Here is a 23,456-nt window from a genome sequence, read left to right as displayed (position 1 = left end):
GTATTGTTGTGGGTTTTTTTTATTGTGTTACATTGTATTTGTAAGAAAGGTGCTATACAAATAAAGTCTGATTGATTGATAGAGGCACTCTATAGGGCCCTTCATCCTGATTTACCCATGACTAAGACAGCGATTGCAGAACTTTTCTCCTTTGTGCGGGCACCTCAGAGGGAATTTTACCATGTTTGCTCACTAGTCTGTCAGTGGTCTGAGAGCTGATTAAAATTTTAGTCTTTCAATATGAGAAAACAGTTTGGCTGCAACTCTCTAGCCGTCCTACAGGGGGCAGCACGTCCCCTGCACAGCTCCAAACAGGGAAACGTCTCACTGCTCAGGAAGAAGAAGATTCACCACAAAACCGAAACAACATCTTGAGGGATTGAGGATTGTTTGTGAAGGTCGGTGAGGCTCTTTTTTAAACCAGTTTTGGGCAACTTTTACAATTCTTTTTTCATATATGTTGTACAGGCAGACGTCAGTTCTAGACACAACCAAAGCTTAAAACCAGCAACAACAAAAACAACATATACCCCGACCTGAAGCTCACCAGCTAGCTATATTTCTATTTTGAGAAAAGTTTGCTTCAGCATAAACTAGCTTGGGTGAAGCTGTGTTTTTTTCCTCTAAACGGAAAGTGACTCACACATTTTAATTTAGTTCTCAGTGTTGTCGTGGAGCTGGAGTTAATGTCGTTAACGTCAGTAGCGTGTCAAAGTGACTTCCTGACGGGAGCTAATGTGTGAGGAAAATATGACCGAGGAGGGATTTTGGCAACAGCACACACTTATAAAAAATATTAATGAGTGGTGACATTGTTCTTCATTTATACATGTTTTAACAGGTAATAAAAGTTTCCTCGGCAGGTTCAAGGTAACACTAGTTAAGTTTAATGAGGTCTTGCTGTGGTTGCCATGGCTAAACTATAACTAGAACATGTGTCTCTATGGCAACAGGCAATATAATACTATCAGCTGTCTTTTGATCAAATACGTTGATATGGAAAGTCGAGATTGGTCAGAGTCGAAAGAGACAGATGAACCAAAGATGACACATATCTATATTTATTGCCCATGACCTGGAAATATTTTTATTCATAGAATTTGCAGGAAAAGTTCAAGTGTCCTGACTGCGGTGATGGAATGGTGATTTCCATTGGAAGAAATTAGAATAGGGGCAAGCATTTGGAAAGTCCTCCAAAAATATAACATACCCAAGTCTACAATTGCTGACCACAAGCTGGGGAAGTTTGAGTGTGGTCCCCATCTAAATAGGGCTGTCACCCAAGAGGACGAGGAAGCCCTGATGAAATATATTGTCTGGATGGCAGATCACGGATTTCCTCTAACCAGAACTATTATTAAGTGCCTTGCCTTGGAAATCATCAAGGAGAGCAGCCGGAAGATTATGATGAGTCTTAAGAGGGGCCCAAGTGATAACTGGTGGGCCTGCTTTAAAGCCCGCCACCAAGAGCTGACTACCTGGACACCAGACAAGTTTTTCAGCCTTTATGAAAACATCCTTGAGAGTCACAGTCTCTGTGACAAGCCTCACCTGATTTGTAAATGTGATGAAACTTGAAACTGGGTTTAGAGATAAGCCTAAGTCAAAGGAGAAGGTGATGTGCCAGAAAGGAAAGAGGCATGTCTACCGTCAGCAGACAATCACCAGGAAGCTCATTACTGTGCACTTGGCCGTCAGTGCAGCTGGTGCAAATGTCTCCCTTCATCATTTATCCCCACTGCCTTCCCAGTGTGGTGTATGCCTGGGATGGTCCAAAAAACAGTCTCTGATACTCTTCATGAAACGGCTGGACCATTTTATTAAAAATGTCCCTGAAAAATTCTCCTTGGTTCAAATAATAGACCAGCAGGAAACTCACTGTGGCCACCATGTAATTGATACCTGCATCCCCCACACACTACTCACATGCTTCAGCCACTAGACATCAGCACATTCAACCCCCTGAAGGCTGTGTTCAGCACCCTGGCCAGTCGCATGGGCCTGGTGAGAGGAGACATGGTGGTAGGGAAGAAGGACTTCTCCTCAGTGCTCAAGCACGCATACGAGAGAGCTGTCACAGGCCTGTCAAGAGAGGCAGTGGGCATGACACAGGTTAGGTTCTTTATTTTGTTTCCTATAATTTATTATTCCTATTAATTGTGAAGATTACTAGTTTTTAATATGAGCAATCTCTATCTAGATTGTAAAGCTCGTACTCAGTGCAGCTGCTGTGCCCACATCCTCTTCCTACACTGGTGCTCGAACCTCCCCTACTGCACCAGCTGCTCTTCCTTCCCCTGCTATACCCACCTCCTCCACCTCAGTGTCCTCGTAATCTAACACATCCGCAAACACACCCATCAGCTCCTTATCACCTGCCAGTCCAGAGCAAACAAATGCAACAAGTCCAATGTGCAATAGGAGCAACTAAAACTACCTCATTCCACCCTCACTTACCAACATCCTTGTTACACCCACATTTGGTCAGAAAGTGGGAGGGGTAAACCGTTGGGTGCTGCTACAAGCCGGGGTCATCACTAGTGAGTAGTATGTCACACATCTGGATGGGCTTGAAGCAGAGGAGAATGAAAAAGAACAGAAGGAAAAAAAGGAAGGAGGAACAAGGGAAAAAGAGAGTAGAGAAGAAGGTCCGGCAAGAAAAGGCACCTCTACAATGAACAATGGCAGTCACTGTGGCATCTGCAGAAACAACTAAATACTAATTGATCCTGCAGTGCATTAGTCAACAGTCTTTTTGTCCGTCTTGCTGCCATCGTATGTATATATCATTTATGACACAACCACTCAATCAGGGACATCATCACCCGCTCAACAGTCTCTGGATGTGACCCTGATGGTCTGTATTCGTTAGTCAAGTAAAATTTATTTATAGAGCATATTTAAAAACAACAGTTGACCAAAGAGCTTTACAGAAAAATGTAAAATACAATTAAATAATTAAAACTAAACAAAATAAGTATACAAGTAAATTGTAATGCACAAAGTTAACCATTTTATCATAACATAAAGAATAAAAAAAAACTAGGGGATTCAAAAGCGATTCTATAAAGGTGGGTCTTAAACTGGCATTTAAAAGTGGTGATAGATGGGCAAGATCTGACAGTGAAGAGCAAACTGTCACAGTCTGGGAGCAGTGATGGAAAAAGCTCGGTCACCTTTTGATTTTGACGGAGAACGTTGAACAAAGAGAAGTAACTGATCAGAGGATCTGAGGGTTTCTGGATGTAGAATATGGATCGAGGAGATCAGAGATGGAGGCTGGTGCCAAACCATTCAGAGCTTTAAAAAACAAATAAAAGAATCTTTCACTGTAACCAGTGGAGGGAGGCCAGTACAGGGCTGTTGTGGTCTCTTCTTTTGGTGCCAGTGAGGAGTCTCGCTGCTGCATTTTGAACCACTTGCAGACGAGACGGAGGACTGACTGACTCCAACATAAAGGGAGTTTCCAGTGGTATTACTGTTCATAACTGATCACTTTCTTGGTTGTGACAATAAAGGGAAAAACTCAGCATAGATTCACACAGTTTAAGCATCTGTGTGGATTAATCTGAGTAAAATATATACTGTGAAGGATTTTTTAAAATTTTGTTTTATTTATTTATTTGTCAGGGACAATACTCATTAATGAGCAGAAAATAAAGAGCTGTAAAGGAGCCAAAGTTAACCTAGAAGGATAATTTTTATCTGTGGTCTCTGGACAGATGTTGAAGAGGCAACTTAAAATTAGAATAAAATGACATCTAGTAAAAGTCATGGTACACATCATAATTACTACAATATTTCTATGACAGATTTATCCAACTATTTGTAATAGATGGTTTGTGTAAATATGTATTTGTAATGAAGGATTCTGTGCGTTCGTCTACAAGGACACATGCTCAGGAGACACTACATATCATTGAGGATAGGTATATGATAATGTGTGTGTTTTCTCTTGCAGAATGCCTTTCCGTTTCTGCCCCCAATGTGGGACAAAGTTGCAGCCTGATTTTAAATTTTGTCCGTCATGTGGCGAGAAGATTCCTTGTCTTGTTGATGTACCCGGACCTGCAGGCACCATTTCATCTCTAAGTCTCTCTCCGCTCCAAAGTGATGAAGCAACAACATCAGTAGTTAAAACAAGCCTATTTTCAAGCACAAGTTTGGAGCCTATAGAAAGTAAGGGTCATTATTTATGTGGTTACTATTCACTCTGGTTATCCATTGACATTTTTTGTGTTTTTATCATGTGTTTTATTTATAAAATGTGTAATCTTTCCTCTACAGCCCATACATGTATGACCTCAGGTACAGTTTCTCCTCGTCCTGCACTTCGAAAGACCCGCAACTCCCTCCGTCTGGACAGGGGAGTTAAATTCAACATCAAAGATGACTCTCCATCTGTGACGTCTTTCACTAACCCTGTCAGAGATGACAGGATTGAAGGTAATTTAAATGATTTGGAAGTAGGTTCTCTGCTTTACTATTCTGAAGAAAAGATTCACCTTAAACTTTGAGATGTGAGAGGACAAAGTACAGAGACATGCAGTCACATGATGCAACACTTTCTGGGCAGAATAATACATGCTGATGAATAAAAGTGTCAATGAATCAACGATTTGCTTTGCTATTTTATTATTTTTATCAGCAGATAACGGCGTTAGAGTCCAGGTATCTCCACAGAAGCAGCACACAGTTACTTTCAAACTCGATGCAGAGGTGGAGCCAACGTTGGAGTCTTCTCCTGCAGCAAAAAGCCCTCGATCTGGTAAGCTGAAACAAAAAACACACAAAATCTGTTTTATACATTCCTCATCGAAAACGTAGCGTCTCTAGACTCTTTGCTGTCACGATGTTTTCTCTCTTCCATATCAATTGTGGCTGGATTTGTATGTAGTCAGGGGAAAAGCAAAACTCTCCCAGCAAGAAGGAAAAAGAAAGAGACTGAATGATAAAATAAGTGGAAAACAAGAGGCTTCAACAGTAGACGGCTCTCTTGTGGCTGTCGCTTCCCCTGTTTCCTCACCAATCGCCAGGTCTCCTTTAAAAGGTGAACGAAAACTTTTAAATCCATCAACAACTGGCATATTTATCCAATAATAGGATAAATTCACCAGTGAAGTTTCTACCTTTGATTAAAATGCTTATGAGACATCTTTACAAAACAGAGTTAACTTTTCTTGGTTTTGAAGTTCATTTACATTTATACAACATTCCCGAATCTGTGAGATTTAGTTGCTTATCGCTGCTATGATTCTTTCCTATATGTCTTATTGCATCACATGTTGGGGGCAGGCTGAAGGAACAGCCATAAGACCTCTTGAGTCCTTATACAAACAAACTCGAAAGACTCTGGACAAAAAGCCAATGCATTTCCATCACTGTAGGCTACTGGAGAAATACAATTAACTGAGCTTTGAGAATTTTAGATTATTCTCAAATTTGTGCCTAGTTTATAAAATTTTAAGTGGTTTGGCCCCTCCTCTACTATGTGACTTTTTGTACACTCGCTCAGTAAGTTCTATTAGATCCTCCAGAATATCCTCTATACAAGATTGTACCATTTCGTCACACTGCATTTGGACAGTCAGCTTTCTCTGTGAAAGCCACAACTCAGTGGAACGTCCTACCTGATGATATGAAGAACTGTTCAATCAATACATTCAAGGCCAAATTAAAAAATCTACTAAAGACCAATCAGCTGTGTGACCACTGAGTCTAAACTCCATCTATTGTCTTCTCATTAGCACAGGTAGTCTTGCTTTTAATTTGACAAGTTTACATTATTAATTTCTAATTGACATTGTGGGTGTATGTGATGTGCAGTTGTGTGTAGCTTTGTATTTTGTGTTCTGTGTGTTTTTTGCTTTGTACTGTTTGTTGTGTGCTGTTGTATGTTTTGATCGTGGGGGACTGCAAATGTAAATTAGTTTTGAGCTAACTCCGGTGCAGTGCATCTTTTATGTTAAAAACTGTATACTGTCCCAATAGATAAATACAATCAATCAATCGAACCCGTTTGCATGACTTACAGGCATTTATTTTACTCACTGGGACATCAGGGTGTAATTTGAAACCATAAGAGACATACTTGATAACTTGTGAGTGTGTAATTTTACCTTTTCTTTGTATCATATTTGGTTGGTTATGTTTATATGAATGTACTTTCGCAGGAAAAAGCAAAGCCAAGAAGGCAAAATATGCGTCTGCTGTGGAGCCGCTACAGGAAGGTGAGGAGGTGACGGACACAACGGGCAAGAAGTGGAAACTGGTGAAACTGCTCAGTCAGAACACGACAGAGCTCATCTACGAAGGTGAGATTTCAGGGGGAATAAGAAAGTACAATAAAAGTAAAGTTAAGTTAGATTGTGTATTAGTGATAATCACTTAACCATCACATTAACTGTTAAACAGTAAGCAGATACAAGAATGTCAAAAGAAACAAGACAGATTACAACAAACCACAAATAAGGAAATGTACAGGTAGAAATTAAATACAAAATATCAATGTTTGGATTACATGTACATGTATATTTTAGGAGAAAGGATAATAAATGTTTATGTAGTGATTGTACAGTAAATATTTTTTCATGTTTCATGAAACAACCGATCATTTTGTTATGGTAAAATGATGTAATATAACTTTTCTGGTTAGAAAACAATCTATAGTTTTAGTGGTGCCCTGAATCAAACTGTATTTTTGTATCCAGTATTTGGACTGAATTATGTTTAAATGTATATAACTGTCTGTTGTTTGGTGAAATAATAGTATAAAAGAGCCTCAGCACCACAATTTAATACTTTCTTATCTTTTTTTCAGTTTTGCAAATAGCGTCAAGGTCCAATTCCAAGGAATCAGATCACATCCTCAAACTGGTAAATGCAGCCTCAACACCGTTTTCTTAGTATTTCATTAAATTAAAATGGTGATTTTTAAGTCTTGTCCTGTTACTGAGGTGGGCTATTGTTTCTAAAAACAGCTGCAGGAAACTCTGATTATGACATGAATAATTGTTGCACTTTTTTCACAATTATGTTTATTCCATCATGAGAAGAGAAACTAGTCAGAAAAACACCTTTTTTTCTCTAGTGTGTGTTCAATGTAAATTATGTGATTGCAATGAACATGAGATGAAACATTAAACACAGACTGCGTAGAGGGATTGATTTCAAGCAGTAGTGCAAAATAAATCCTCGATAGTTGCACAAGTAGGATCACTCTAAAAGAAACTGTCTCTAGAAGAAATCTTGTATTCAGAAGTTAACTTGTGTTGCTTCCTTATTTGTTCTCTAATTCCTGTAACCATTGCTTCTTCAATTCTTCAGTTTCCCTGTGTGGGATCGATAACGTTTGCCGTCTCTCTTCTTCCTCTCAGGGAGCTAAAGATGGAAGAATCTTCAATGAGCAGAACTTCCTGCAGAGAGCTGCTAAGCCTGCATCTGGTGAGGATTTAGTGTGTTTTCTTTCGGGTTTAGCGGCGCCAAATCAACCATTACTGAATGTTTCTGTTGCACAAGGAAGGCGGCAAGAGAAGGAAACTTTGTTAAAACAAAGGAAGCCGCAGTATTTGTATCAGTCAATTGTAAGACTTTTTCCGTGTTTCTTTGCCTACAACAGGCTGATTGAAAGTCAAAGTCTTCATAAAGACGCCCAAACAGAAACAAAACCACTAACGACTACAGTCTGATGGAGCCAGTAGGCAGTACGAAGGCTTCTGGCAGTTTCTCATGATCTAGTTACACAATATCAAGTCTTGGTCTTTCATTTCATAATCAATTCAGAGGAAAGCAGAAGTAGACAAATGCTTGTTCAAGTGGAGCCAGTTTTTGGGACAAATAAGATCTTAAACTCTCTTTAGATGCAGATCTCATTAGTGGGGCATGTAACCTCACACATGTGCCACAGCTGTTTATTTAGTTTGGTGTTGGTAGCATCAAAGACTTTTGTTTCCTCTCCATTCCACACTTGCTCGTACAGGTTCAACCTGGAACATAGTTAGATAGTTGATGTCTGAATGCACCTGATAATCCTCCCGTTATAACAATCATGCCGTCTCTCTCTAGTGGACAAGTGGATCAAACAAAACAAGATGGATTTCCTCGGGATTCCTTCCTGTGTCGGCTTCGGTCTTCATGCAGAGTCTTACAGGTGTGAAATAAGCAGTTTATTTGTCAAGATTTGTTACACATTATACTATATAAAAATATTTAACATGAACCTTTTGCTGTTTGTTGTGCCTTTTTGTAGGTTTCTGATCTTCCCCAGCATGGGCCAGTCTCTCCAGTCTGTGATGGAGGAAGAAGACGAGCTTCTGTCTGAGAAAGTTGTTCTTCAGCTCGCCTGCAGAATAGTGAGTGTCTTCACATCACCTGTGAACTTGTAGGATTGATTTTCAAAAATACGTCATCTATACAGCACTTTACATACATACATGCACTTAATGCCTCTTCAAAATGACGTTACAGCCTTTTATGACATTTTTTCCTTCCTTGCAGTTAGATGTGCTGCAGTACATCCATTCAAATGAGTATGTTCATGCTGATATTAGTGCAGAAAACATCTACATCAAACCAGGACAACAGTCACAGGTGAGAAATATTATGAGTATAAACTGACTGACTTTGTTCATGATTGATTCTTATTTTATGCTGAACACTTGTGTGTGTGTGTGTGGTTAGGTTTACCTTGTAGGATACTGCCATGCCTTCAGATATTGTCCAGGAGGCCAACATGTAGAGTACCGTGAAGCCAGCAGAACGGCGCACGAGGGAACCGTGGAGTTCATCAGCCTGGACGCCCATAAGGGGGCAGGTGAGTCTGTTCTGCGCTTCACTGACGCCTCAGACGCACAGAAACTAAAACACTCCCATAATGACTCTGTTTCACCATATAAAAGACTATAAACAAACTGCCAGATTTAGTTTCTTCTCTGTAGGAGGGACACCTGCTCTCCTCCCACACTCCATCTGTCTGCAGGGCCGTCATGCACACACCGTACAGACTTCATAGCAAAATGACTTTCTCTTGTTTATAAGGGTGTTAATTTATCAGCTTTTTCTGAATACAGTATGCTGGTGTGATAAGCTGTTTTACAACATTTGAATTTAACAAAAAAGGCGTCTGACGTTTGACCTGCTGTGCTGATGTATCGTCTCTGTCTGTCTGTTCTCATTTCAGCTCCGTCTCGACGCAGCGACCTGCAGTCTCTGGGTTACTGCATGCTGCGTTGGCACACAGGGACGTTGCCGTGGACCGTCCTCACTCAGCCGGACCAGGTAGCCACCCAGAAACAGAGGTGAGATCCGGTTTTAAATGTCAACACGTCTTTGACATTTTTGAAACACCATAAAAATACTGACATGTTAATGTATCAAACATCTACCAACATGGCTGCATAACATTCACCTTTATGGTTAAAATAATTGTACAATATGCAAAAAAGTAACTTAGAAAAACTCTATTTTTAGGTACATGGAGGATGTTCCTGCACTGTTGAGTCAGTGCTTTGGGAAGAAGAGAGTTTCTAGTAAGTAAATACGTGATAAAACACAAGTGAGAGATTACAGGCCAGTTTCTAATATATCTTTGTGTGTGTCTGATGGTGCAGGTGCTTTTCAAACTTACCTGACTGCAGTGATGGCTCTGCAGTACTCTGAGCAGCCCGACTACTCGGTGTTGAAGGGCGGGCTCAGTGCAGCGTTACAGCAGCTGGGGGGGTCGCTGGATCAGCCGCTCAGCTTTTAAATGAGGACACATCACCATGCAACATGTGTGCACACATACACCTGATAATCCTCGGTCCACTGCAGATTCAGTTTTTGTTTTCTGTTTTTTTTGGAGGGTGAATGTACTCTGCAGAATGAAATGTATGATATTTTTAATATCCTATATGTTAGACTGTGAAAAGGAGTCTATACAATTTACCGTTTAAGTTTTCAGGCAGTGACACGTGATGCTCTGTTTTAAGTGTCTCTCATTTTTAATATGACACTCTTTAGATTTTATATTTTCGCCTTTTCATCTCCTGTTTACAGCCACTGCAGCTCCTCTTATACACTGAATGCTGATTTTTAGGATACCGATTCTGATTAGAGCAGCACAGGACTGAACTTAAATAAATGTTTGAGACTTTTATACGTCTGCTATAATTCCTGGTAGAGCTCCAATCGACTCCAGTCGATTAGTTGTTTGACAGAAAATTAATCAGCAACTTTTGACAATTGAATAATTGTTTTAGACATTTTTTCAAGCAAATATGCCAAAATATTTACTGGTTTCAGCTTCTTAAAAGTGATGATTTATTGCTTCTCTTTTCATTCATAAGACATTTAAGGAAGTCACCTTTGACTCCCTGAAGTTATAACTATTTCACAAAGCGATAAATCAACAAAATAATCGATTAATGTCGGAAATTTAACCCATTCTGTGACGATAACATCTAAATGAGCTGTCTACTTTATTTTCACAGTAATTGAACAAAAACAAGAACATTGGAAGATGAACTGTTTTTTTGTTTTTTTTTAACTTGTTTTATCATGGTGTGTTTTAACTGTGATGTTTTTTTGCACTGAAAGCAGGTTGATGTTGAGTTCGATATGTGCAGGTGACACTCGTCAGGTTCGAGGGTTTTGATTGGGTCGTTGTTTTAAACATTCATAGTGTTGTAAGTCTCTCAGATAAATTGTGCTGCATTTTTAATGGGAAAAGGATGCAAGTTCTCAAATTTTGATGCACAGATTTTGGATGATATGGAGACTTTGTTAGTTAAAATGTGTCATAGCGTTCTTACACATTTTGTCTTGTTTTAGATATTTTTAACTGGTTGATTGTCATTTTTACACATTGCTCCACAATATGTAGCCGTTGTTCATTTTCCTGAATTAAACGGCTGTTTTCTTTTTAAAAAATGATACATTAGTGTCCTTTGACATCTTGAGTATTATAATAAAATTAAACTATTACTACTGGTTTTGAGCTCTTGGTGATGTCATGTTTTCAGCTTATTTATGCTGATTCATTCAAGAACAGACACAAAAAAAACATTAATTTTAAAGAAACCTTTATAAAGTTTTAACATTTCTGAACATAAACATTTTAACATTTCAAGACATATACAATTCTTTATATGAAACAGTAAATATCTCTTATTGTGCACACTCTTAAAGTAATTCAGAAAATAAACACTGTTATCTTTGCCTGATCTCTTCTGTCATGGCATTCGCTCATTTGAAACCTTACATCTTTTGTCACTTGAGGCACTTTCTGAATGAAGAGGCTTTTGTAGATCAATGTAAAGCATGATGCTGAAAGACTATAGCGCCCCCGTGAGGCGGCTTTTGTACACAGCTACAGACCCGATGGCTTCCTTGGACCGGAGCCTAGCTTACACACTTTTTATACAAACATGCTGGCACTGTGAGGCAGCTACACATGCAGGTTTAAATATAGTTTACACTGCAAACTGTTTGTATGTTTGTATAAAAAAAAAAGTTTTGAAGAGAGACTTATTTAAAGAAACTCCTATACTTCAAGTGTTGATACCCATTTCTACTCTAAGTCATGATCATAGGTTCAGCCTGGGTCCTGGTGTTGTTTTGAAGGTTAAATGTAACTTCTGCACATGTGAATTTTTTGAATACAACCTCCTGATTTTCAGGGTGCATTCCTGGTTTGGAAATGACATCACGTCCACAGCACTGTAGCTCACGTCAATGAAAATCTTCAGACAAACATCACATGCTCATGAAAGTCTTTCCTCTGACACAAACAGTGAAAGAGCTCCGGGGCTGTACACCGATTTAACACTGCGAATCATAACCTCAAACGTCTACAAATACTGATAGTTTTGAAAACCTCGTCTTTTGGCTTTGTCTTCTTGCTTTCACCTCGATGAATGATTGTATGCCTCTATGAAAACCTGTTAAATTACTGAAGAAAATGCACTGTTAGAACGCCAAAAACAAGGCCGCTTTTAGCTGTTCCTGAAATGTTTACATTTAGGACACTGGATTTTCACATGACAGGAACAGTTAGTGAATGTGTAAACTAAGTGGTATCCCACTTTAACCCAGGCAACATGATGGTGTGTGTGTGTGTGTGTGTGTGTGTGTGTGAAATATTGAGGACTCTGGAGGGATGTGTGTGTGTGAGAGGGGGGATTTTCAGTCATGACTGAGGTGCAGAAACCCCGAGGTTTATCGTTCTTGGTCAGAACTAGGCAAATTATGTGCACAAACTCAGCAGTAATGGAAGAGCTTGTTTGTCTGAGCAGTAAGTGGAACATCCTCGAGGTGTCCAATCCCGCAGTAAGTGAGAGATGGCATGAGCGGATCAGACAGGGAGGAAATGGTTTAGCTATGGTTCCACCGTGTCATTAGAAGACAGTAGTGGCCAAATGCGTGGGAGTGGAGGGACGCTCCTCCTGATTATGTGATGTGTCCTCTCCTGAAAGATTAAAATAAAGAAAAGGACAAATTAATAAATCTGCAGTCGTGTTGTCACATGATTGACAACAGCTCCGTTCACTGACCAACTCCTCTCACCATCTTGTTCATCTCCCTTTTCCTCGCCGTGCTCCTCCTCCTCCTGCTCCTCCTGCTCCTCCTCCTGCTCTTCCTCCTCTTCCTCCTCCTCGGGCATTTCCACCTGACCCAAATCCTGAATATCCTCCACACTCGACTCCTGTTCAAAATAATGATTTTAAAAGCGTGACTTTTTTTTTTTTCAAACTTCCTTTTGGTTAACACGAAAACAAACAGACACACATAACTATCTTTAAAGGCTGAACTGATGCTCTGATTACCTGTGATTCAGAGAAACGATCTTCATCGGAGTTCCTAAATCCTTCTGGGGCTTCCATGAGGATCTCTAGACCGTCCGCCTCCTCTTCGTCACTAAGGAGAGAGACAAAAAGCAGACTGATGTAATAAATGTTGGATCAAATATACACAACTTAGTTAACCCCAAAACCATCAAGTTCTCTCTTTTTTTACCCCTGAAGTCGTTTTAAGGTTGAGTGAAATATTTAAACTTATTTAAATATTTTTATGGCCATATTCTGCATTTCTTGTCATCATTTTATACCCGTTTCCTCAAAACTCAGCCTTACACTTTTGGTATCTTTGGAAACTTTGAGATCTCCTCTAAAAATTACTGGACCATCATTAATATGGTCAATTTACAACAAAATGGGAAAAAGACACGAGTTTATTATTATTTGTCATGTAGGCTCAGAGAGCAGCAATAATGACTATTCAGAGTTCACCAGCGAGACATATTTATGTCCACTTCCCGACAACCACGACACTGACCTTCCTCCACAGTAGAAGTTCTCTACATCCTTTTCTTCCTCGTCTACTTTCTCTTCCTCCTCTTTGCTTTGGTCCTCTTCATTCTGCCCGACCTCTTCTTCCTTTTCTCCTTCGTCTTCCTCTTGTTGCTCATCTTCCTTTTCCTCCTCATCTTCATCGAGGTCAGAGCAGTTGAGAAAGTCGAAACTTTCAAGCGCCGTCTCGACTTCCTGAGTGAAACTAGAAGAAGTAGGAAAGGGAACCTGTGGAGAAAATAAATATAGATGTTTATATTGTATATAACCGTAAACGTGTTAAATGAACACGTTCAAAAATACTAAATACAGATGTGAGAGCTCACCATCGGCGGCTCCTCTGGTTGTTTTAACTCCTGGACGGACTCGTGCGGCTGTGTGTGAGCCTCAGTGGTTTTGTCCTCTGTTTCTGCTTCAGCCTGTTCTGTCAAGTCCTCGGATGGATCATCCTTTACCTCGTCTGCTGAAATACACACTTGTTGGCCGCCACATTCAGGCGCGTCTGTTCTCTCCACCAACAACACAGGAGGTTCAGAAGAAACGTCAGGGCACGAGCAGCTCAGGTCTGCTGAAGTTTCAGAAAGGTCAGCTGATTGGACAGATGCTCTGTCCGTCACATGACAGTCTGGGCTGCTCTCGCCGGTGTGGCTGTGAGAGCAGGAAGTCTGCAGATGGCCGTTGGGCACAGCGTCGATCTGAGAGAAAGCCTCGTTGGCTTCCGTCTCGTCCTCTTCTTGGTTGGATGAGAGCGACGGCGTCGACGCGCTGGACTTGTGCGGCGTGAACGACAGCTGAGTGGTGAGAGTGGTTTGCAGCATGTTGGAGGCTGACAGCCTCTGAGCGTGGTGAGCCAGGGCCGGACTGGAGGAGTCATCGGAGGATTCAGAGGAGTTAGACCAGACAGTCCCGTTCTCAAGCTCTCCCTGCCGCTTCAGCAGAGACTAGAGAGGAAACAAGACGCAGCGAGGCGAGAGAAAGACCAGAGAGAGACAAAATATCACTTTTATGTCTACATACGGTCACACATGATTACTGGCTTTAAGAAATGTCAAATTTCACCCAGAAAAACAAGATATGCACATGATAAACACCAAAAGGGTTGAAAAAAGAAGTCAAATTGATTAACACAGTGGTTCTCAAACTGTGGTGCAGGCCCTGTCAGGGGTCGCAGCAGCATTGAAGTGGGGTGCACATGACCAGGGCTAAAAATGTCGGGTGGAACTAAAGTCAAATGAATCTGTTCCGTGTGGGACCGATAACAAACAAGAAAGCTTTTAAGTTAAGATTCAGGTCAGCAAGATTATTCAGACAGCAAAATGAAATTTAAAGTATAACGGACACATTGTTGGCGTCTGTCCAAACTAAAAGTTAAGATGTGACAAAGTCTCTGTTTCACAGTGAAAGCTGCAGTGAAGCCAAATGTCTTTGATGTCTTAGGTTAAAATGTATTTATTGTTATATTAATTTAAAGTCATATTTATAGCTTGTGAAAATGTAACTTGCATCATGGTAATTTTGTTTCTAATTTTTCCAACATTATTTATGGTTGATAAACATTAAACTGGTTTCCAGGGGGACATTTGTTTATTTTCCAGTTTGAGAACCACTGGATTAATCAATCCAGTCTGTCTATTGACAGTAACCTAATGGTTTGCACACTTGAGATGAACATCAGTAAATATTATTTACATTTCATACTAAATGATCAATTATTGTCATCATTTAAAGCTTTTTATACAATAAATGGTTTTCTCAATTAACTGAAAGAAATATGCTGATAATCATTAATCGACCAAAGAAACACTCAATTCATGGATGAAGGTAATGATCATTAGTAGGTGTTATAAATCTTACAAATCACCACACAAACTATCTGACCCTGGGATGAAAATGTAAAAACAAAATGCCTCCGACTGCCTTTTTTCAAATTTCAATTAAAGATGAAGATCAGGATTTTTCTATTGGGATCCTGGAATGATTGGAAAGTTAGAACTGAAGCGATTTGTCAATTAATTGTTTAGTCAACTAACAGAAAATCAATTTTTTTCAAATTTTTTCATTATCAATTTCTCAAGCAAAACATCATCACAGCTTTTCTTTGTTGTGTATGATTGTAAATTGAAGAGCTTTGAACATTTTGAAGACGACATCCTAGAATTGTTTTTTTAAATTTTATTTTAATTAATTTTATTGACTAAATGATGAATCAAAACACTAATCTGTCATGAAAACAGTCATCAGTTGCTGCTGCAATTGGAAATTAACTGGAATGATTCATCTCAGAAACTTAAACTTACAATGTTGATTTCTTTTGACTGACACATTATTTCACTTTGTTTGTTGACTATAAACTACGCTACAGCTACGTCCCACACACCGACTGTACACAGGTGGATCGGGCTGATGCACGGCTGAATTCACAACGTAAGGAAGCCGTCCCGAACGTCACGACATCGTGGAACGCCTCCATCAGCGAGCGGCTGTTTCTGGCCCCGCCATGAGGCATGCTCTTCGGGGAGGTGAGGAAGAGGAGGGACAAATTGGAACGCTACTCAACCACTATTAAACAGCTACAAGGACCACAGCTCCGCTCATACATGCTGCCGCTGTCACACATCCCACTACTACTGTCATTCACTTCAGGGCTCCTCGCACTAGGGAAGCCACTCCCACAACCACATGACCTAACACACAGTTCTCGGAGAAAATCCTCACACACGTCAGTGCTACCGCTACACACTAAGCAGTTGGGGAGCAGCTGAAATAGAACAAGCCAGTGAAATGAAAGTAATAGTAGCCATCAGTAAGACAGATACACAGTGTAAATGTAGGAATAATAAAGTGTAAGACTGAGTCACAAGGCTGTTACAGACTCTTATGAACAGAGCAGGTGTGATGGAGTTAGTAGAAAATACTGAGATTGTCTTGTTGACTCACATAGAAGACCTGCTCCCGCATTGAGGGCGTGTCAGGAGGGCTCTGATTGGACAGCAGCCGTTTGGAAACTGTACTGGTGGACGATGTCTGGTCGTCCTTATCAAACGGACTGAAGAGGAAGCAAATACAACGAGATAAAGAGTGAGAAACAGAGAAAAAGACACCTGAATGAACACATTGTAATAAAAGGAATCATCACTCCGAGAGATGTAGGTGAAGTACCTCCAGGTGACCTCCAAGTTCAGCTTCACCGTCCCGAGGTCGTTAATATCCACGGCGAGCGTCTGGGGAAGTGGGCAGAACAGGTCGAGCATCTCGCAGGAGACGCTGCCCACCACCACGTGATTGGCCAGGCTCTTCAGCTCCGTCACCTTGACAACCAAAACAGAAAAAGCTCAGATGAGATGAGGGGAAGCAGAGTTTTTCAACAAAGACGACATTCATTTTTGCGAGTGTGTAAACTGGAAGTTAAAAGAGCGGAAAACCCCAAACCAACGTTTAGGTAACGTAAAAACACATCAATGAGCGACACTATTGCACTGGGCGACACTTTCCTTCATCATCATGAACATGGGCGCTCTGGTTTATTTTGAATCAGACCCACAAACACCGTCCTGCTGTTAAAACTCACAAGTGCAACAAACGTGGATTAATCCGCCGCTGAAAAGAAATGCACTATTTTCTCCTGTTTGAGTAATGTTTGCTAAAAACTACAATCACTAATCAATTTAGAAAACTAATAAGTCTTTAAAAAAATGAAACTATATATTTGTGACCTGTTTTTAAAGATTTACATCTTCAGTAGGAACAAATGTGTTTAAGTCTGAGCGCCACAGACAGGATTTGAAAGCCAGAAAGTATTGAGAGACGGACTAGTATGCTCTTGGTTTCGGTGTTTTCATGAGATGAGCTAAAAAAAAAAAACAAAAACAAAAAATGCAGCTTATTCTTTAAAAGCTGATTTTATTACCTTGATTGACAGCAGTTCTGTGACGAGAGGCAGGAAGATGTACTCTTCGCTGTCCCACATCTGCTTGTTGCTGACTTCCACGCGGCCTCGTAGCCTCCAGCGTTGCCGCCCATAGCGCATCAGGACCTGACAGGGCCAAAAAAACAGCTTGACGTGACAGAGCAGACGCAGAGATTCGGGCGTAATCGGCGTCTATGCGCTTGTATTTGTGTTTCTTACCTCATACTGGTCACCAGCACACAGCCGTGCAAAGCCAGCGAGGCCTGAAACATCAGAAATAGGCAAGAAAAATGAGAACTAGCCTGACAAACGGAATAGGAAATCACATGAGTGTAGAAAGTGACTCACCCTTCATCTTGACGTGAAATTCTCCCATCTGGCTTTCTAATTCACTCTCAAGTGAGCACATGTGCTGCAGAGACAGAAAGAGGAAACAGTCTGATTTGCTGCAACAAGAGATACAGAAGAGGATCACTAGCAAAAAAAAAAAATACAGAGAGCCACACCCACCACACATGCTGACACCATCAGTACCAACACACTGACCTCTGTACATTCCCTGTAGCCCTTGTTGGCTTCACTCAGGCTCTCTCTGGCCTCTTTGCTGCCGGTGGCGGAGTTAAAAGCTGCCACCATCTTACTTGCTCCATCACGCAGCCGCCGCTGTATACAGTAAGCATCGTACAGCTCCTCAACCTATAAAAGCAAACATTACAGAGGTTTCAACAAAGAGCGTTGTGTTAAAATTCTCAACAGAAGAAAGAATGAATGTTATCATGAATTCACTTTTATTTAGCGCTTTTGTTATTTTATGAAAAAGCTTTCAAATCATCTTCATTTTCATGCAGTAATTAAAGCAGCATTAGTTGATTTTTCACATTTTTTAAAGAGAAGATTACGGTAAATATATGAACAAACTGTCGCCTGTTTACACAACCAGCAGACATAAAGAACATTAGCGTCATTTGGAGTCGTGTTTCTGCCACCTGACGAGGTTTACTGCAATATTTACTCTTCTTTTAGCCCCATTTTGTTCTCAGTCAACTCCAGAGTGAGACATCTGTTTGCTCTTTAATTGCCAAACTATGTTCACCAGCTAGTTGCTAATTTAGTCTTTCTGTATGAGAGAGAATCAAAACAGTAGTTTGTGGGACTTAATATCAAAACAATGAACTGAAAGATGCTAAAAAGCGCCATAGAGCTGAGGGGAACTGCAGTCGAGTGATATATCTCTGTGAGTTTGTCACTACAAGTAACCTCTTTCATGTTACACACAGAACTTTGATTCATTGATCCATTAAAATATTTATATATGACCCTTTAAATAATAAAACTATATATTGGTCTGTTAATTAATTCCTTATATACTGTACATACACACCTTGCTGAGGTGGAATTCCAAGCGACGCATAAACCTCTCAATGGCTTTCACTTGCTAAAAAAAGACAACAATTATTGAATGTGACAAACTAATACAGAATATCTTCATATGGTTTCAAAGCACTCACATCAATCAACAACAAGTGTGAATGAAACTCACCTTATCCTGCTCATACAAAGAGCCCTGCAAAGAAAACAAGAAGAAAAGAACATTAAGCATCACAAAGCGTCACATTAACATCCTGACTGAGGACTGGAGACGACCGCAGCCAGCCTGGTACTGGAGGAAAAGTCAATACTGGTGTGACTGGTTTGACTACATGAGTTCTCACCAAACGACCGTTCCTCTTGTTTTCTCTGATCTGCTGACCCAGACTGTCCAGCTCCAGCTGGTGGACCTGCAGGTACGACCTGACGACAAAAACCCACCACTGTTACTTCTCCACGTTAAGACTCAAAAAGCTGCATATTCAGTGTTATTCCACCTGGCAGCCATCAGCTTTAATCTATGAGCCTGAAAAGTGTTTACTCACTGTAAGCCTCTACGTAAGGCGGCGTACACTTCATCCAGCCGCTCAGGCTGGGGGGTTTTAGCGGGTGGCAGTTTGGTGGAGCCTGTGAACATCCTGCTTCCTTACAAGGCACGTTTCTCTTGGATCAAACAGTGCTGAGGCAGCGAGAGAGAGAGAGAGATAGGCATGGGATCATTTCTGATAAGGCCTCCGTGATTACCACAATTAAAGTACACTCAAAATGGGCATCAAGGAAACTGGCAGGACAGAGAAAAACAGACAGAGTGCTGCTCACCTGCTGAGTGGAGAGATACTGTCACTACTGTAGCATGCTTGGAGACTTGAATGTAGCGCTGTGGCTTTAACAAACCGAAGGACATGTCCTGTAACTATGCAGAAAGGAGACATTAGAGGCGAAAACCACCCTTTTCAGCTCATACCTCACTGTACCTGACAGGGATATTTCTCCTACTCTGCGATTATAAAGGATTCTGATAATTACAGAGAGTGTCTGGACAGAAAATGCATGCAGGGTGGGGGGGGGGTGAAGACGATAGAAACCACTCTTTCACTTCCTCGGTCTGGCCACATTGTTTTGTTGCACGTCTGAGATGGTGAGCAACATGCTAGCAGCAACCACAGTGGCCACCATTGACAACAGTAGGGAGCACAGTCTGCTTTTTGCTTCTCTTCCCCTTCCTTCCCTAACTCCCCCCCCCCCCTCACACCCCACCCCTCCACATCCACATCCAACACCAGAGTACAGGAAGTCTCATGGCTGACGCTACACAGGAAATTCTACACAGAAGTTTGGCTCAAGAATATAAAACTATCCCTGCGATGTGTGCGAGTGTGTAAAAACTGACCCATTTCTGCTCCAAGTAAAGCCAGATTAGCGCGATGTCTCATTCAGGGGGAAACTATATGAAGGAGAGAGAGGGTCGTGTCTGAGCTAAGCCAGTCACAAAAGAGATTATAGTCTTAAACCAAACAAATCTGTCAACCAAGAGCCAAACCCATATTAACACATAGGATCTGTGAATGAGCCAAACTCAGAGCAACTGGTGGCATCTGCTCTGCATTGTCTCAACCAGGAGAGAAATTAGCCTGATTATAACATATGTTCCACCTGATGGAAAACACACAGATTATAGTTTTATATGATGAAAGCCTGCTGATATGAGAATAATCTGTATACACCCTGCTGTCTTTCCACGTTCTCCTGCCACACAGTGGGCCTTGGAGGGGGGGGGCACTCTGGGGCAGGGGTCCAGTTAAACCGCTAATCTTAGCTGCAAACTGGGAGGATTAACTGGAGTTGTTCGAACATGGCAAAGGAAAAGGTGCCATACCAGAGAGCCTTTTCGGATAAAACACCCCAACACCAGCCGCTTTTTTTGAATTTTTTTTTTTTTTTACCAAACATGACCAAAGAACATGGACATGAACTCTGAAACTGCAGAGTCATCATGAGGATACACACATACACTCCCACACACCCATAAATAGCCGTACCTGAAGCCCACACACAGGCTCGGCTCGGCTGTAGTAATGTTGATAATCGTTGAGTGCCACTCGCTCGGTTTCCTCTCTGTCAGATGTGCTTTTACCCCTTTCCTTACATTAGAGATCATTAGCCGAATTAATCCTCTCCGCTGAGCGAGGCGAACAAAGAGGACACTGTTTTCAATCACCTCACAAGACTGGAGTTTTGTTTAAAAAAAGCCTTTTCATGCACTCGCTGCTCACTGCTTGCACCAGCACATAAAGGCTTGTTCGGGCAGCAGTTTAGGCCAATAAACTATTGATCATTTATAGAATCATTGTCTATATTAATTGTACAAGGCTGTAGCTAAAGATTATGTCCATTACAATCTGTTAGTGATTATTTTTTGATTAATAGTTTCACTGTTTAGTCTATAAATTGCCACAAAAAAGGGAAATTTCCTCAAGTCCAAGATGAGACAGTCTAAAACCCAAAGATGTTCAGTTTTCAGCAGAAAATCTGCACATTAATGAAGTTGTTAACTGTGAAACTTTTGGCTTTTTTGCTTTATAAATGATCTAAACGATTAATTGATTATCGAAATAGTTCGCAATCAATTTTCTGATGACCCAGTTGTTTGAGTGACTGATTGTTTCAGCGTTAAAGCTGTATAATGACAGAAATCAGGTGGATATTATAAGTTACCAGATCTTAAAATGAGGTTTAGTCTGATCAACAGCCACAAAGAAAGCCATATTTATGAAGTTGTAATTAGCAGAAGATTGATCACAATTATTGGAAGAGATTAATTTCCTGTTGATCGACTCATCCACTAATCTACTAATCGTTTCAGCACTAAAATAAATGTTTTTCTTTCCTGTAATAGAATATTAACTGAAAGAGCATTAGTGCAGATATAAACAAAGTATGAAGCAAACACCTCATTAGACACGACTTCATCCATACTTTGTGTGTGTGAGGAGGAAGAGGAGGTGGATGAGGGGCAGTGATGGAAAGTAACTAAGTACATTTACTCAAGCACTGTATTTAAGTTCAATTTTGAGGTACTTGTACTTTACTTGAGTACTTTCATTTTATGCTCCTTAATACTCTTCTCCACTATATTTATTTGACAGCTTTAGTTACTTTTCAGATAAAGATTTGACAGAACGGATAATATAACAAGCTTTTAAAATATAACAAATTGTTAAAGATGAAACCAGTGGTTTCCAACCTTTTTGGCTTTTGACGTCTCATTTCAGATGTCTGTGAGTTGTTAACAGCTCCAACAAATAGTAATTTTTCCCTCTAAACTTCTCATATGGTTTCATTTTAATAAATTTTCAAATGATCCAATATTTCACCAAAAATCAAAGATTACAGAAAAAGTCCAACAGCTAAAAACAAATTTGTGTATCAGAACTTTGTTTTTTCTTCTTTCCTCTCTCATTAATCATCTCACGAACCCTCAGATTTATCTGGTGACCCTCTAGAGGGGCCCGACCCCTAGGTTGGGAACCCCTAGACTAAACTAGCTAAGTGTATATAAAGTAGTTGAAACTAGCTCCACCTCCAGCAGCTACAACAGTAACATGCTGCTTACACACTGATGCTTCAGTATTAATAATCTAATGATGTCATATATAATAATATATTAGTCAGAGGGACAAATGAGTACTTTTCCTTTAATGCATCAACTACATGTTGCTGCTAATACTTACATACTTTTACTTAAGTAGGATTTTTCATGCAGGACTTTACTGGTAACGGAGTATTTTTTGCTGTACTGGTACTTGAAGTTAAGGATCTGAGTACTTCTTCCACCACTGATGAGGGGTAATGGAGTTACAATAAAATACCTCCAGATTACTGGATTAGCCTGACCGGCGGCAGCAGGCCACTGAGTCGGATAAACAGGCTCACACATCACGGCCCTGCTCTTTACTGCAGCTAACGGCGGAGGAGGAGGAGGATGGAGCCCGGACAGCAAAGTCGGGAGACGGTGTCGTGCCACATTTTGTATTCCGCACATATCCCACCCCAGCCCCCGGAGCTCATCACAGGCCACAAAAAAGTCCACTCCCAGGACCCCCTCCCCTCCGCTCTTCTCCTAAAAAAGCGTCGGTACACCAACTCAATCAACAAACACACACTAAAAACACAATCACAACGAGCTGGCGGATATAATTCCGACAACATCACGGGAAAGCAACTTCACGTCGGACGGACTCGTGTAGAGAAACATTTAACAGGATTCTTGTTGTGACCTTGGCGATCAAAGCTGAGCCCCCCTACCTCTGTTTTACAGTCCGACAGCCCGGAGAGTGTGGCCGGGGTCCCATCTCCACCGCGATGCTCCTCACAGTTAGCAGAGGTTTACAGTTATTCTGGGCGCTGTCCTTCTCCTTGATTTCGCAGTTTTTTGTGTCCACAGTCAAGCTCCGGGCAGCCGCTAACAACGACTTCCGGTTGACAGTTTTCATTATAAAAGCCTCCCCGTGTGTGTGACAGAACGTAGTTTGGAAAAGCACAAATACAGAAATATGACTGAAATGTTAAGTATGTCAGAGGAAATGGTCGAAAAAATGTATCATAGGGTCTGGAAAACTTAGGGGATTAATCTAGTGGAGCATATAGACCAGAAACTGGAATGGACCGAGAACTGAGCCCTGGGGAACACCACACATTGGGGCTGATGATAACAAGTCCTTCCGGGATTTCACACCGTGGTTTTGTGATTATTGCGGCCAAAAATGCTTGATTTTGCTCAAAAAAATGCTCAAAAATTTGCAATGTTTTTTGTGCTCTTTTTGTGGTAAAATTGAGGGAATTGGGAAAACTGCAAG

At 40.8% G+C, this 23,456-nt stretch overlaps 2 protein-coding genes across 6 annotated transcripts; one reads left to right on the top strand and one right to left on the bottom strand.

Annotated features, from left to right (window-relative positions):
* The first annotated feature begins 291 nt into the window (after positions 1-291).
* Positions 292-10,975, top strand: vrk3 (VRK serine/threonine kinase 3). Of its 3 annotated transcripts, none has more exons than XM_044348343.1 (15): positions 292-398; positions 3,962-4,179; positions 4,288-4,446; positions 4,652-4,768; positions 4,898-5,050; positions 6,174-6,314; positions 6,821-6,876; positions 7,377-7,443; positions 8,065-8,149; positions 8,249-8,351; positions 8,497-8,589; positions 8,680-8,812; positions 9,179-9,296; positions 9,469-9,527; positions 9,609-10,975. In XM_044348343.1, exons 2-15 carry the CDS (start codon positions 3,963-3,965, stop codon positions 9,743-9,745), a joined length of 1,638 nt encoding a protein of 545 aa, XP_044204278.1. In that variant the 5' UTR covers positions 292-398; position 3,962; the 3' UTR covers positions 9,746-10,975. The 3 variants fall into 3 exon arrangements, with proteins under 3 accessions (XP_044204278.1, XP_044204269.1, XP_044204288.1); XM_044348334.1 differs by having other exon boundaries at positions 4,649-4,768; XM_044348353.1 differs by lacking the exon at positions 4,898-5,050 and having other exon boundaries at positions 4,649-4,768.
* Positions 10,976-11,043: 68 nt separating this feature from the next.
* Positions 11,044-23,066, bottom strand: LOC122980366 (rho family-interacting cell polarization regulator 1-like). 3 transcript variants are annotated; one of them, XM_044348314.1, is made up of 18 exons: positions 22,906-23,066; positions 19,991-20,044; positions 19,420-19,513; positions 19,146-19,279; positions 18,945-19,023; positions 18,773-18,796; positions 18,614-18,667; positions 17,779-17,928; positions 17,581-17,644; positions 17,452-17,495; positions 17,233-17,358; positions 16,485-16,633; positions 16,263-16,371; positions 13,652-14,266; positions 13,312-13,553; positions 12,804-12,894; positions 12,544-12,682; positions 11,044-12,445 (listed from the first exon to the last, which is right to left on the bottom strand). In XM_044348314.1, the coding sequence occupies exons 4-18, from the start codon at positions 19,235-19,237 to the stop codon at positions 12,375-12,377; spliced, it is 2,049 nt and encodes a 682-aa protein (XP_044204249.1). In that variant the 5' UTR covers positions 19,238-19,279; positions 19,420-19,513; positions 19,991-20,044; positions 22,906-23,066; the 3' UTR covers positions 11,044-12,374. The 3 variants fall into 3 exon arrangements, with proteins under 3 accessions (XP_044204249.1, XP_044204240.1, XP_044204257.1); XM_044348305.1 differs by lacking the exon at positions 19,991-20,044; XM_044348322.1 differs by lacking the exon at positions 19,991-20,044 and having other exon boundaries at positions 19,420-19,507.
* Positions 23,067-23,456: the final 390 nt, after the last annotated feature.

This window comes from Thunnus albacares, chromosome 1, assembly GCF_914725855.1.
Source record: "Thunnus albacares chromosome 1, fThuAlb1.1, whole genome shotgun sequence".
NCBI lineage: Eukaryota > Metazoa > Chordata > Actinopteri > Scombriformes > Scombridae > Thunnus > Thunnus albacares.
Note: the sequence above shows the minus strand (reverse complement) of the source record. Positions and strands in the feature narration are given on the sequence as shown.

Excerpts from the sequence above, each read along its gene's own strand:
- vrk3 (XM_044348334.1), top strand. The coding sequence starts at position 3,963 with ATGCCTTTCCGTTTCTGCCCCCAATGTGGGACAAAGTTGCAGCCTGAT. Across the intron at positions 4,180-4,287 it reads AAGTTTGGAGCCTATAGAAA|CCCATACATGTATGACCTCA; the intron begins GTAAGGGTCATT and ends TTTCCTCTACAG. Across the intron at positions 9,297-9,468 it reads GTAGCCACCCAGAAACAGAG|GTACATGGAGGATGTTCCTG; the intron begins GTGAGATCCGGT and ends CTCTATTTTTAG.
- LOC122980366 (XM_044348314.1), bottom strand. The coding sequence starts at position 19,237 with ATGTTCACAGGCTCCACCAAACTGCCACCCGCTAAAACCCCCCAGCCT. Across the intron at positions 17,645-17,778 it reads GCTACAGGGAATGTACAGAG|CACATGTGCTCACTTGAGAG; the intron begins GTCAGTGTGTTG and ends CTGTCTCTGCAG. Across the intron at positions 12,446-12,543 it reads AAAGGGAGATGAACAAGATG|GAGAGGACACATCACATAAT; the intron begins GTGAGAGGAGTT and ends TTAATCTTTCAG.